This window comes from Triturus cristatus, chromosome 1_2 (genome assembly GCF_964204655.1).
Source record: "Triturus cristatus chromosome 1_2, aTriCri1.1, whole genome shotgun sequence".
Lineage (NCBI taxonomy): Eukaryota > Metazoa > Chordata > Amphibia > Caudata > Salamandridae > Triturus > Triturus cristatus.
In genome coordinates, this window is record NC_140580.1 from 453,606,642 (window position 1) to 453,621,965 (window position 15,324).

The 15,324-nt window shown below is 42.8% G+C and overlaps 1 protein-coding gene across 6 annotated transcripts in view; it reads right to left on the reverse strand.

The window, feature by feature from the left end:
- Positions 1 to 15,324, reverse strand: part of BLNK (B cell linker) — a 684,101-nt gene that overhangs the window by 348,488 nt on the left and 320,289 nt on the right. The window contains exon 1 of one of the 6 annotated variants that reach the window (XM_085606176.1): positions 8,791 to 9,192. The exons of 4 other annotated variants lie outside the window; for them this stretch is intronic. In XM_085606176.1, coding sequence (XP_085462302.1) covers positions 8,791 to 8,843 — 53 coding nt within the window. In that variant the 5' untranslated portion in view covers positions 8,844 to 9,192. Of the gene's footprint in view, positions 1 to 8,790; positions 9,193 to 15,324 lie in introns of those variants that run through there. One more of the 6 variants, XM_085606177.1, reaches the window with a different exon arrangement.

Below are 15,324 nucleotides of genomic sequence, written 5' to 3' on the forward strand. Positions count from 1 at the left end.
TTATTTTCCAAGGTTATGCAGCCAGCTGGAAGTGATCAGGCCGACGCACGTTTCAGTGGCTTATTAAACTTGTGCCCACCTTCATCAGGCCCGCTCAGTTTCTTTAAATTAAAGCAGCGGAGGTTGTAAGGGGAATCAGTAAGATGGAATATAGTCGGTTACATGTAGCCAATGAGTTATTTTCAGTCTTTGGGCGTATTCCCTTGTATTGTAAACATTCCAACGGGGATGTGTTCTTATAAAATTCCAATACTCTTGGAATGGAGTGGCTGCCTGTAATGTGGGTACTGCCCACTCTAGAATTAGAAGACTACTATTTTGGTTTATAGCTTCTGTAATAAGTCCAGTTTTATCTTTTCTCTTGTCACTGTCGGAATGGTGGTCTTCACATCTTCCTTGTTTGCTGTGTGATCCTCGGCCCATCTGCTCAAGAGTGAAAGAGTGGATGTGATGACTGTATGTGAGGTTTGTTAAGTTTACGTGTGTTTAAGGAAGGGGTCAATCTTCAATATGACAACTTGTACGTGTAATGCTGCATAATTATGCTTTTTTTGTACATTTTAGGAAATTCGTTTTTTCTGTTGAATTATGTATGATTTGCACTGTATATATGATCACGTACACTAAAATTATCAATGATGCCTGCTGCAACATGCTTATCAGCTGTCTTGTTATACTTTAAGTTAGTGGGTGTTTAATATTTTAACATGTTTATATGTATAACTTATGTATGGTGTAAAATGATTTGCATAAACTTTAACAATACTTCATAGTATTGAATGTACCGCTGTAGTAGGTACAAACAGGGGTCCTGTCTGGGTTTACAAATATTGAATGTATTGTATACAGAGGGGCAGTGTACACACAAGCTTAAAATAGCATCACAACAATTTTAGACTCTAACTTTCTCAGTGGTGTTGTCAAATGGTAATTGTAGGTATTGGGATGTGCTTAAATGTCACATTGCTTGATGGTCATTTATAAAGGGGTCTCACAACAAGTACTGGGGTTGCTTTTTGTGGTTAGACGTGTATCATCCACCTCTTTGAAAGTTAAAGTGTCAATTGAAAGACTGCTAAAAGCCACACTCCTTCAGAACAGAATATAAAACTGTAGTTGGGTCTTGCAGCAGATGGTTTTGTTGTTTCTTTCTACAGATCCAGAAATTGCATGCTGTCTTAAAAAAAATTCCACTGCTATATTTCTAAAACCCTCCCTCAAACATTGATCTTGGCTTAAACTTTTAATTTGTCCCTCCTTTATTTCTTGTGAATGACCCTCTCCTTCCCTTCTACCTTCTGCATACCTCAAGTGTATATGAACTACGTGTCACACACCTGCCTGCCTTAATCTCTCTTTCTTTGAAACCATTGTCCTGCAACCTAAAACCTAACAACATATGTATTAACTCCATTAACCATTTGTGTCCCACTAGTGATCACACCTATCTCATTGATGCACCACAAAAAAACTGGGGTGCATGGAATGGTTTGCTTGAGAACACAAGACTAATTCCAACAACCAATGGACTAACCACTAACTTTGGGTTCCGGAGTAGCACTGTAAAGCTCTTCAGTGCCCCATTAGGGATACTAAGTGCTATATAAATGCAACAACAATACAATCCTGGAGACAACAGAGCTGTTAAACTGTTTTCTGCCTCAATTGAAGTTTACACTAGGACAAACTGACGTGTCAGCAAATAGTTTAATTTTCAAACTATGAATGGGAAGCACACTGCTATTATTGAACAGTCATGGTGCCCGGAGGCATAGCCTGTATAAATCAACAGTTGTCATCCAACATCTACAGTGAAATGCCCATGCACAATGCCCATGCAAAATCTGTGTAGGTGGGAAGAGAAGAGAACTACTGGCAATTCATTGCTGGTGCTGCAGTTACAAGAGACATGTTGCTATGAAATCAGTTGTGCCATGGGCTACTTTACCTGTATGTCAAGAGCCTTTTGCTTTTTTTTGTGGGTGGTATAAATGAGATGGAAAGAAAAGATTCAGTTGCCTACATTTCTGTTCCATTGATGGGAGAAGGTCGGAGTGAAATAGTACATTTGTGGCTGGTGTTATAGGAGTAATGGCTTCACTCATTACTGGTGTAAGAAATTGGGTTACTGGTTGAGGGGGGTGAAACCCTACTCAAGCAGGAACCACAATCCTTGTCAGGGTGAGGCACAAGCAAACCCCAAATAAACCTGTGCTTAAACCTCTGGAAGCTTGACACAGATCAGTCAGGCTTATCTTAGAGGCAATGTGTAAAGTATTTGTTCAAAATTTAAAACAGTAATGAAATGGAAACCCTACACAAAAAAAGGATCCCACACCAAATTTGAAAAAGAGTAGATTTTAATAAATATAATAAAAACAAATCAATAAAGTTCTAATCAGTAGATCCAGAGAAATGCAATTTCAAAGATTCAAGTGAGAATAGCTCCAAAAAGAACAAAGTGCTAACTGTGGTTATCTGGTTGCGCTGGACTGGGTCAAAGTTACAAGTTCAGGCTGACCATGATGGAGCGCTTGCCATCTACAGGGACTAAGTGAGACCGGCTGAACAAAGTACCTTAAATCTTGGTTCACGGTCTGTGCTGCATTGCTCTGTACGGCTTTGTGTCATCCGGTGTTGCTCCCAGCAAGCTGTGCAGCAAAGCTTTGCAAGGGTCGGCTTCCCTTTGTGTTGCTTCCAATGAGCTTTCCCTCAAAGCTTGGCAGGGCTTTGCATCAGTTTTGATGGAGCTGACATGTGTGTGCCAAGGCTTTGCGGTGCTTTGTATTGCTCAGTGTAGTTTCCGATTAGGTTTGCAGCTGTGCGACGAGGCTTTGCATTGATTTGCATTGGATCCGATGGGGATGATAGCTGGGCTTGGCAGAGCAACTTCAGTCCCACTTCCAAGGGTCCAGGACTGGGGTGGCACCACTTGGGAGGGCAGGTCTCACAGATGTCAGAGTCCAGGTGCTGGGTTCAAGGTTGTTGGAAGTCTGTTACGTCCCTGAGATGGTAAACAACGTTTAGTTTGCAAGCGGAACAACGCATGCCATAACAACGTGGTCGTTAAAATGACCGTGTTGTTATTTCGCAGACCGTTCCAACGCAAGTCGGGACTACGACTTGCGTTAAGGGGGAAGAAGGTGTTGGATTTAAAATCCAACACCTTCCCTAGTGTCCGCACAGACTGGAGTTGGAATAGTAAATTATACTATTCTAACATCTAGCGCCCCCTACAGCAAGTCGTGGTTCCGACTTGCATTCTAACGGTATGCGAAATAACGCGGTCATTGTAACAACCGCGTTGTTATGGCATTCGTTGTAAACGCATGCAAAAAAAAGGTATATATTCCCCTGAGACTTCTGATCAGGTGGCCGGCCAACTAGCCCTTGGAGCCACAATGGGGCCCTGGATTCAGAGATGCAAGTTCAGTCCTTCTCATCCAGGCAAGAGGGCAGCATGGTGGAAGTCCTTCAGCAGCACATCAGTCCTTGTTTCTGGTAGGGTATCCACAGGTCGAGAGGTATATTGAAGAGTTGATGTCTAAAGTCCAATATGTATACCCAGTTGTGCCTTTGATGAGGGAAGAAGCTTCTAGGGGAATGACTTTGAAGTGAACATGTGCCCTGCCTTCCCTGGCCTGGCTCCAGGCTAACTAGAGGGAGTATGCAGCCCTTTGTGTGGAGGCAGGACATGGCCTATTCAAGTGTAAGTGGAGCTGTGCTCTGCTCCTCCCTCCCATCCTGCCAGTGATGGCCCATCCAGGCACACCCAAGCTCCCTATTGTGTATGGCTGTCTAGGAGGAATACACACAGCCCATCTGTCAACAACACCCAGTCATGTGACCGAGAGACAAGCTGCAGGAACTAAATGAATAAGGCAAGAAAATGCCAACTTTTTTAAAAGTGGCATTTTTAAAATTGTTATTTAAAATTCTACAACCCATAAGTTAGGATTTTTCATCACAATTCCAAAGACACCAAACATGAACTGGCTACCTGCTGCCATTTGGAAATTACAGGTTATTAAATATAATAATGTAACTCCAATGCTATCCTATGGGAGAGGTAGGCCTTCAAGTAGAAAGACAATTCAGCAACACTGGTGCCTCCCACATGATCCTTTCGTTTCAAGTATTGATCATCTCAGTACTTGAAACAAAAAGATAAACTACATTGGACTGTGGATTTATAATCCTACATAGTTAAGAGGACTTTGCGCTTCACCAGATCCTAGGATTGGATGTATATTGCGAGGGTTGTAGGGATTGTGTGGGAGGTGGGCGCCAGTGTTGCTGAATTTGTACTTGCTTTTCTTGTACTGCATTTTATTAAATGTATGTATTGTAACTGGATTACGGCAATGTGGTGAGAGCTGCATACTCATCGTGGCCTAGAATGCACCAAGGAAGCAGACAGAGTGGTTTGAAACCAACAGCTTGGGAATCAATGTCTTGCCCAAATACCTTATTTATGGTACTCAATATTGGTTGCCTCAGAGTTCTGGTCCCCACTAACTTAAACCACAGCACTCAAATTGCACATAAACTCCTAGGGGAGCCTCTTGCCTACCGGTTTGGGTACTAGTGCCAGCTGACAACTTGAACTTGCACATCTCGTTACGAGTCCTGTGCTGGACACAGCTATGGTATGCAGTTCATTGAGGTGACTAACATCTCGAAAAGGGGGGACATTGGCAGTCTGTTCATTTTGTCTGACTTGTCAAACACTTGTCAACTTTAATCGGGGATCAGGTGTCGGCCACATGCCAGGACTTTTAGAGGAAAAGTCTAAAAAGACAGTGGGCATGACTCTTGCATGCTCTATCATACCAAACTCAATTTACGTCTTGCTCCCAAATCTCTGGCAAAAGTATAAGAACTAAGAAGCAAAGACAGGTTGTGTGCACCATCTTTGCAACAGTGGGCTGCATAAAGTAATTTACTACTACAGCAATTTAGGAGAACTGACATAGTTTACTTGGTCTGCTCCATCATCATAGTCCCATTGAAGTCATACATTTTACTTTGCTTTCCTGGGGCAGTTAAATTACCACCACATTTGACGCGTTACAGGATTGTTTGTCTTCCCAGGGGTAAGATGGTTGGATGTTGAGTTAAAATGGTTTGACTGTTCCTGTTCTCCAGCCCACATTCTTGTTTCAATATCCAGACTAGCCTTGCTTTCATTATGTCCCTGTCTAAAGGGATTTGCCTAACTTTGTTGTCTTTGGAGGGGGAAGTGTTGCTTAGTGGCAAGTGTGCCAGCACTCTGTGCTATCAATGAGGTCATATTAAGTTCTCCATACACATTATACACATTTGACAGCATGGGATTTAAGGTGTTTGTGTTCATGTTGTATTATCGGTCATTGACTGTGTACACTGCCTGTGTACACATTTATACTCCTCAGACATTACCTAACTCTTCAATATTACTTTCCATCAGAGTCCATCAACCCAACAGTGTTTGAAAAAATGTAAAATCATACCTGTTCAACTAATGTGCAGATTTTTTAAACACGTGGAATTATCCGCTATAATGTAAAGTGTGCATATTGTTTGGAAAGTATCAGAGATCTTATTCCCAGTTATGTGCAACACAAACTTCAAAATAAGGACATTAATACTTAAATAAAAGCCCAGTAAGCTGACATTGCTATTACTTTCCATTCTGCCAGACCTGAAAGTTTGCACAACCCAATCTGATAAAATATTACAGAGTTCACCTCCATATTTAGGGTTTTGAGATTACAATAAAACGTCAAGTGCAGAAAGAGGAATTTTAAGACTTAGCACAGCTTTTTTTGGGATGTTTTGAAAGCCTTAGGGATACGTTATCAGTGTGTAGTGTTGACAGAGGTCATGACTTATGGGCTCGCGGGATTGGAGGACCAGGTGCAAGACATAGTAAGTGTTCACCGATTGCACAGCCATCCAGCTGGGAATGGGACAGGCCAAGAACTGTTGTCTCCTGAGCTGATGGGCTTGACAAAGGACATGCCAAATGTCAGACTCTTCTGCAGCCCACTGGGCATGTTCAAGTCCTCTTACGGTTAGGTTGGTATAGAATTGGGTGCAGGGCGGGCATTGCAGAATGCCATACACTGTGCCTCGAGCCAGCTGGGCATAGATATAGGTAATGCCCGAAGGCTCTAGGGGCAGGGACACGAATCAAAGGACATGGCTGAAGGTTACATCGGCACCAATAATCTGTCGTGAACAACCAAACGCCATGTGTCCAAAGACCAAAGATAATTTAAACAGAGAAAAGAGTATATTAAAATGATAACAAATGCAAAAAACATCACAAGAAAAAAACTTTATTAAAGGTTCTTTTTTTTCCTTACACAACAAAAAGATGTTACAAAACCAATCACAGATATTCACTGGCTGTGGTAAGCTTGTAACCATAATTTCTACTACTGCATTGCTCATATCACACATGGTCACGCTGGTAGTATCGCAAATGACATCATTGATGACATCACTGAATCAAATCCCTGCCCGTTCACCTCGGAGTTCAGTAGGCCCTATGGCATGACACTGAGAAACTGTAGTCAACTGTGAACGCAGCTTTTTTAAAACAGGAAATACCCTGTTTCTGAGTGGTGCTGTCTAAAAAATGCCACCAATGGCCATATATATTGGGCCGTTTGCGACCCCAAAATGCTTTTTTAAATGTACATTTCGATATTTGGAAGAGGCGTGCTTAAAGTGTCCCTTCCGAATACAGAATTGCAGTGGTATCCATTAATGTTTTGCGACCGAATTCCGGTCCCAAAACATTAATGTTTTACCGACGCCTCGAAGGAGGTGGTAACTAACCCATTCGCAAATTAGAAGGGGTCCCTTTGAGAATGTTTTTTAAGAGCAGACAGTGGTCAGTGGTTCCATGGTCCCACTGCCGGTGGACCACTGCTTACTAATATATCGAATATATCGCAAATTGAAACCTACCTCATTAACATTCATGTGGAAGGTCCATTCGCAGCCCACTATAAATTGCTATTTAAAGAATGTATGTTTTCTTATATCAGGAATTGTGATTTCCTTAATTGCAATTCAGTAAAAACTCACAATCAGGAAATCACAATTCTAGATTTTTGTACGACTGGCCCCAATTTGAATAAATACTGGGTAAAATGAATTTACATTACACACTGTAGGCGAATAATAAAAGGCGCTCATTCTGCAGGTAGGCCAGCCTCTAACATTTAACAATCTGCCAGTTTCTCCAATTAAAATGTGTTGTGGAAGTATTTTCGGGTGGCCATCAGAGCAGTACTTTTGTGAGGCACAAGAGAATGGGACGGTGTTTCTCGAAGATTCTTTGAATGTATAGACTTTAGCATTGACAGGCTATGAAAGGAGACGGGCAGCTGTATAACGTGTTAACTTTTACTACAAATTGTTTGCATTTCTCTTTTAAATGATAGCTAAGAAAGCTGCTTTTATGTGGCACTGAACAATTTACAGGAATAGCCAGGGCTTTAAGTGGGCTGGATCTCACGGGGTCTGAGAACCGGCAGTTTTTAGGTCTCGCCTGACCCAGCGCATGCGCTGGTCTGGCGAGACTTATTGAGAGGGCTCCAAAAAGTGCTACCAGGCCAGCCTAGAGCTACAGTGCATATGTGCGGGCGCGCGCGCCGCGCTTTACCGCGATTACTTTCGGCCGCTTTGATGTTTGTTTGTGATCGTGATGACTTTCACTTTCGCGGCCGCACGGCCGCTTTGCACAGCCAATAGGTCTCGCTTTTGGGACTTTATAAGTATTTAGTTATGCAACTGTTGCATGGCTAAACACTTATAAGGTCCCAAAGGCGAGACCTATTGGCTATGCCAATGCTTGTTTAAAGGGGGCTCGAAACGGGGCTCTATCGGCTCTGTTTTGTGCCCTGACACCGGCGGTCCTGCAGTGACAGCAGGCACATCGATGTGAGCGTGCTTACGCTGCTCACTGGTGGAGAAGTTAAGGCATGATGTTATGCCAGGTGAGCGTTGTAGGGCAAAGGAAATCCTTAGGAGTAATTTTCTCTCTGGATTTCCCTTCTCTTTTTTAAACTCCGGAGCAGCAACATTGTCGTGGTCTCACCAGAGCTTTAAGTGGAAGCTTTTTCAATATTATATACAAGCCATATTTGCTGTTTATTTATCTTATGCAACTAATAACCATTGACAAAGCCAATAAGTCCTGACTTGTTGTAGGTATGATGTTACTTGCTGTATTATATATCTGGATGCAATGACAGAAACAGCAAAATACAAGTTGGGCGGCACACTATGCTAAGCAAAGATTTTTTTTGCTTACGTGTTTTTAAGCCACACCCTTAATTACATTGGCCACGCCCCTTTGAGAGACCCCCACTTTTTTCATCCCACTTAAAGCCCGGGAATAGCCTTCTAATAAAAAAAATATTACTTCGTAGAACAGTTCTAAACTAAAAATGGCCCTAGAACTACACATGCTGTATACTACTGTGATTGCCTATCAGTGTTCCGAATGCATTGGTGTGAGTAGTTGGCGTTTGCTTGAAAATACCTGTAATCAAATAGGCTATATAAATGCAAAATGTCACCTCTCTTATGCTTTTCACGTGGACAGGCCTTTTTGCAGCGCCAGGGAATGGGGGGAGTCTGGGGGGGGGGGGGGGGGGGCTGCCCTTTCTTTCCGTGGTCTCCCTGGGTGGGTGGTGCCGCAGGGAGGGCTACCTTTGGCTGTCCCAGAGACCTAGTGCTGAATGCACAGAGAATGCCTTATTTCTCTTGCGCTCCCAGAATGCCACCTACCTTGTGACCGTCATCTTGTCTGCCCTTGTTTTAGACCATATACCACCACTCATTTTCTTCTCTCCGCTTTGTTGTTTCCAGGAGGGAGAATGTAGAACCAGGAAACGAAAGAGGAAGCAGACAATTGTGTTTATCTCTCCGGATTTCCACCTCACTCCATTCGAAGTCTTTTTACACAGCGAACCGGGACGCGAGAGACCCCGAGAGCAGACATACAGTGTGCCAAAGTGACAGGAGCCTTATATGCCCGTCTTTAGAGTCCAATATGCCGTGCCTTAGACTTCGCCCTCGAAAGGCTGGGGGCAACATACCAGATGAGAAACTTCCTCTGTTCTGCAAGTTAATTATTAAGTTCAGCTCAAGTATTTTAGTGTCTTCGCTACTGCTGGGCAAAAGCTGTGTAAGGTGTTTATTTCACAATTTTGTTTTGTAAATAAATAGTTCTGCTGTGTGATTCTCTGGTCAATTATGCGTTCCAACAGAACATTATAAAGTCCCGGAGGTTCATTCTTCTTAAGTAATGATTAACTAACAAGGTGTTTATAATGGAGGTCTCTGCACACGTCTAACGGACAGCACAGCACAAAATCTCAGCTGTGTTGGAAGTGACTGGACAGATAGCTGCGGAAAATGGTAGAGTGTTGATGGGAAAAGTCAACTCACAACTGATCTGGCTATACTCCAAGTAGTTTGGAAAGAACACATTTGAGTTATGTTGTTTTAGTAGTAGTAACATCTCTCTATACAGTTAAATAAATAACCATAAAAGATAAAACACATAAAAAGTCATGTGACATACAGTTCATTCGTATATACATAAAATACACTATACATAATCCTTACCACATGAATGATAAAACAAGCACAATTACAACAATTATCAGAAACAATAAAATACGGTCAATTTGTGCAAACGGATTAAGGCCAGGCTAAGAATCGTGATGATGCTGCTAAAAAAGTAACCCCTATTTATATAGGTGCACATCTCATCCAACATGAGGAGGAATACCATTGCTGGCCTTACTTGTTGAAACGGGGCCTCTCGCAGAATGGGAACCAATAACTTTTTCCTTGGCAGAGTGTATAAGCTACAAAACGTTACAACATGTATCATGGATTTTGCAGAAATCTTATCACACTCACAAGGCACTAAAGAGCCATCCACCCCCCAATCTTTGGGAAAACTGACCAATAGAAGGAAGGAATTCAGCCTAAATCTGCATAATAGCTAACAACAGTAAACATTGTTGACCCAGGTCACGTATAGTTTGAGGGAGTTGGCAGTTTTTATCAAACAATATGCTCGGACAATTAGTTTAAATAATTACTGATCCTCCCTAAAAAATTCTTTATAGCCAACAGGTAGTAGTCATCTTTGACAATTTCCTCTGACTGAAAGAAAAGGCTGGGGCGGCCCAAAGATGTCAAAGCAGACTGAATGTAACATAACCAGGAAATTGCTTTGGAGTTAACAAAGACAAACAATCCCGAATATTCAGCCTCTTATACCATATCGAGAGCCAAAGTAATATGGGGCTGAGTTTTAACGATGTCTGAGGTATAGCTAAGGCCAAGTTCCTCATGTACTACAAATGTTGGTGAACCATCAGCAAATTCCTTAAAAACGTGTTCTCCTCTTTCTGGAGTGGACCGCAATCAAATACCCCGATATATCACTGCCATAACACGTAGTAGAGACACACTTTACCCTATAAGCATGAAACAGTGTTTTTAAAGGTTTCCTGCCCACCCTTAAGCTGAAATCCAGAACCACTGCACACAATCTGGCTCGGGAGAGCCTTTTAAACTGAATAGAGGGGCTCCAGGAGAACCTAGCATTGAGCAAGATGCCCAAATAGTTAAAAGAGTGAACTTGTGTGACCTTAGTTTTAAGGCAATAATGATTCATGTTTTTAGTGGGTTTAACATCCGCAACCAACACAAACGATGTTGAGGTGTTCATCGAAAGGTCCAGGCCCTCAATGAACTTACCATAGGAGTCTAGAACTTGCTGGAGACCCAGGGCTGTCCTTGACATTAGGACGCCATCGTCAGTGTATAAGAGAACTGATAACGCTCGTAAACCCACCCAAGGGGGATCTCTTTGTGCTTCCAACAGTACAGCTTCCAAGCCATTAATACGGATGGTAAATAAAAAGGGGGTCAGAATACACCTCTGTCTCACAACTCTGGTGACGGGAAATCTTTTTGCATAAGTGCCATCCTCCCTGAATCTAACCGAGGCTGCCAAGAAGGAGACAAGGGCTTGATCCACCCCTAGAGACAAAAACAAAGACCACAACTTTAAACAGTTTATCCGATCAAAAGCTGATGAGAGATCCATAAATCCTAATAGAATGGACCCCTTTTTGGCCATCGTATACTTTTGGATCAGGAGGTGTAAGTTTAAATATTGTTCTATAGTACCTAGGCCAGGTCTGAACCCGTACTGAGAATCCATAATGATATTGTTCTCTTTAGCCCAGTTTGACAGCCTTTTTAAGATGACATGACACAAAATCTTGACTGTGGTATCAATAAGCGATATTGGTAGGTAACATTTTGGTTCCCCCCCCCCCGGTTCCCCCTTTTTAGGTCTCGGCTGCGAAGGCTGCGCTTGCGCAGTCTAGCTCCGAGATTTAATGACTTGGAGAAGAGGGGCTTGAACCCGCCCCTCTTCTCCCCTGTTCTCCATTGGCTGGCCTCTTGAATGCTGGCCAGCCATTGGAGAAGAGGTCAGTCATTCAGATTAGGCCCCGTCCTTTTCGGGTCGGGGGGCGTGTTTTTTGCAAGAAGTCTCAAGGAGGAGATAACAGCAAAACACGCCCCCGAATCCGAAAACGACGCTGCCTTTCTCCGAGGCATTTCTGTTTTGCCTCGGAGAAAGGCTGTGGTGTTCCTGGCCCTCACCTCGTTTTTTATTCCGTTGGAGCATTTTGATGGAGGAGGGGAATTCATTTCATTTAATTTAAATAGACAATGCACGTTTTCTCGCAGGTTTATTTTTAGCCAAAGTCTACAAAAGAAGGAAAAAGACAGTCGCAAGAGCGAGAGTCCAATTTTAACGAGTTCAACACAACAGTGAGGAAGCGGCGCACAGATCTTATAGGCTCTCAGAACCTGGACGTTTATTATGAGACGTTGCAGCAGGGCGAGCTAACCTGCTTCCTGCGTCTCAGCGACTGCAATTGCGAGCTATTGAGATCAAACTGTCTCCAGGCGGGGAACCAAGATAACGAACGGTGCAGCCACCCTGCGCTGCCCACGAGATCGCCATGACTGAAGTGGCGCTCTGCGGGTGCAACCCCACTGGGAAGGGATGTGCGCAGACAATGCAGCGCCGCGTCACAGCTGCAGCCCTTGTAAGCAGCAGCTTGATAGGATGTCTTCCTCACCTATGGCCGTCATTAACCAGCTAACCCGGGCGCAGCGTTCCTACCGCTAGCCCCCTGGGGCCAATTTAAGAAGTTATCAATAACGATGCATTCGGCAATAATGAATGTGCGCAACCATACGTTTTTTGACAGGAAGATGAATTGTTGCGAGTTTATTTTACGACAAATTAGTGTTACCTGTGCGCGATCTGGGTAGAAAGTGGAGTTAATCTGCTGAGCCGCATACCGAGAAAGCAAAGCGTTCGGATATCGATCACTTTCGGTTACTTTGCATCGATGTATTTGCTATATTTGTGTACATCATTACTCCGGCACAAGACGTCTCCAGGCTAGCCTTACACTTCTTGCTCAGGAGTCTGACTTTCCCCAAAAGATTAAGGGGAACCTTTGCTTTCACCTCAAGAACTATCCGTCGTGTCACCTAGTGACTTGAAGTGTAACCTTGTAGCCACTCCGATTTGCTCTTCCCAGGCTAGGGGAGACTTTAAAATCAGGCTCCAGGATTCTGGGTCCATGATGAAGATGCATGCGGAATGAGTAGGGTGACCAGAATTTTAAAGCCAAAAACCGGGACATTTCAAGGAAATAAAAGAAGGACTACAATTTAACTTCACGCGAGCGCACAGAATGGCAGCGATCCTCAGCAGAGAATTACAGAACAGGCAGTTTCGAACATACATAAAAAGCAATTTTTTAAACCCAGTAGCTTGCCTGTTAATGACATTGTTTTCTTGAAACAACTGATAACTATCTCTGCTTTGTAAAACATTAAAAAGCACCTCGTGCCCTTTTCAGTCGACCCTCTCTAAAAACCTGGACAGGAGCCAAATGTCCTGAAATCTGCCGGGGCAGCTGTTGAAAAACCGGGACCGTCTGGTCACCCTAGGAATGAGCAAATATTAAATTATTCTAAGGCCTGCAGTGATTTTGCCTTGATGCACCCCAAGGCAATTTGAGACCGGGAAGCTAAGCTCTTTGTGGCAAAGCATTGCAAGACCCTACGCTATGGTCAGTTGATGTCTACAGTTAGGATAGAATTAAATGATTCCTCCAAGCGATTTTTTATCGTTGACAATTAATTTGTACATGGAATCCGGTCTCTTGGAGTAGCGGGACCCCTCTCTTTTATTTTGAGACTTACATTTTCTGCCAGGGTGATAGGTGATAACTTCGGGCAAGTGAGTCCCACAAATTGGTCAGCAAGGTTACGCCTTACCATTTCTCAAACCTCTGCTGCACCGTCCCCCATTGTCAGGCCAGCTGAGGGAAGACCATCTGTGCCTCTTACAGCAGAAAGTACAATTTTATTTGCCCAAAGAGGCCTTATACAGGGCCCTGGTGCCAGAAGTCTGTTGTGGTTGTTACTACCACTACCTCTTGGTGCCAACAATGGAGAGGGGCCTCTGTCTCATATTAGACTTTCGCCATCTCATTGCCTTTCTGAAAACAAGCATTTACAATGCAACGGTCTCGGCATTGTTAAAGTTAGAGCTATTGGCATTGCTCATGACAATGCCGTTTCTTTAAATGTTTTAAAAACAAAAACATAAAACAAAAATAATGTCATGAGCAATGCCAATAGCTCTAACTTTACCAATGCCGAGACCATTGCATTGTAAATGCTTGTTGAATACTGGCACTATGGTGGATTGAGACCAAGAACATAAAGTGCCTTTTAGTGCAAACAAAATTAAAGATGTTTGTCAATGAAGGTGGCCAGATAGTTGCGTCACTCTTAAAGTGGTCAGTAGGCAACCCATCCGGTCCAGGGGCCTTGTTACGAGAGAAACTTCTAATGGCACTAGTGACTTCCGGTATCGAAAAGGAGAGGCAGGAGGGACTAACCCCCTTCATGCTTAGGTTAGAGGTCATTAGATCCTTTTTGTTACTAATAGACTAGACTTGGGAAAAATTGTGTTGTCTTAAAACATTATGGGGGGGAGCCTTCAACAGCCCAGTGGCAAGAAAGAGCCCTAAAGAGCATGGCAGAAGTAATTTAAAAGCTGACCATTGTGCTCCTAGACTCAATCGGATTCTGGCAATAGTATTTACATCAAGTCGTTCCTGCTGGGCAAAGATGGTTTCCTCATTTTAAGCTTGTCTACAGCTTTAACTATCTGCCACAGACCCATTGTTTCCAATTCGTTACATATATCTAGAGTGGACTGTGGGTCAGCCCCTTTCTTAAAACTGAATGGCTGTGTTGTCAATCTCAGGTTTCCGTTTCTCATGGATTTCCTCCCTATTCTTGTGGTTGTCCCGGTCAGCAGCACCTTGGTGTCACGCCATTCAGACTGGATAAGTTGCATCCTTCTACTGCTGGCTTGAGGGGATACTCCTTTCACCATTCCAGGAGAGTGCATGTATTTCATTGTTTCTCTTGACATCTCTTCCCCACCACTCTGTTACTGCTCTCTCCCCCGACTCTCACTTTGCTCCCAGATCCTCTTTTCGTTATTGAGCATCCCTGTGCTCCTGAATACTCTCTATTTTCCGCCCTCCCCTACCCTTGCTCATCTGTCGCTCCCTGGTCCTGCTCTGTGGTCCCACTTTCTCTCCCGCTCCCCAGTTTACATTTTTAAATTCCATTTATGATGGCCTGACAGCTGCAACTTTTTAACTTTAAAGGCCTATGCAGTCATGTTGAACCGGTAAATAAAAATAGCTGTGAGTGTAACAACGTTAATATTTTAAACGTAATATAGTTAAAACATTGTTTAATTATTGTTTTTGTATTCATTTAAAGAATATGTGCATATATATTATAACCTATTCAACCAATTATTTTAAATTCAGATTTTTTATTAATGTAATGTTTTAAATATGTTACTTATAAGTTGATATTTATAAAAAAATGATGTTCTCGCTTTTCTGGGCGATATTCTGTTTCATAAAATTTTTGACACAATATTTTTGTAGTTTGAATCATAATATATAAACAAGATATTTTTTTTTGTAAACCATATTTTTTAACACAATATTCCTGTAATTCAATATTGTTGTTCTTGATATTCTGTCATACAACCATTTTGGAATGGCTTCAAGTGCACACAAGCATCATGAAGCATGCACACTGATGCTTCACGACACATCAGCCATCGTGGAATGGCTTTATTCCAATAGAAAACCCATTCTAAGG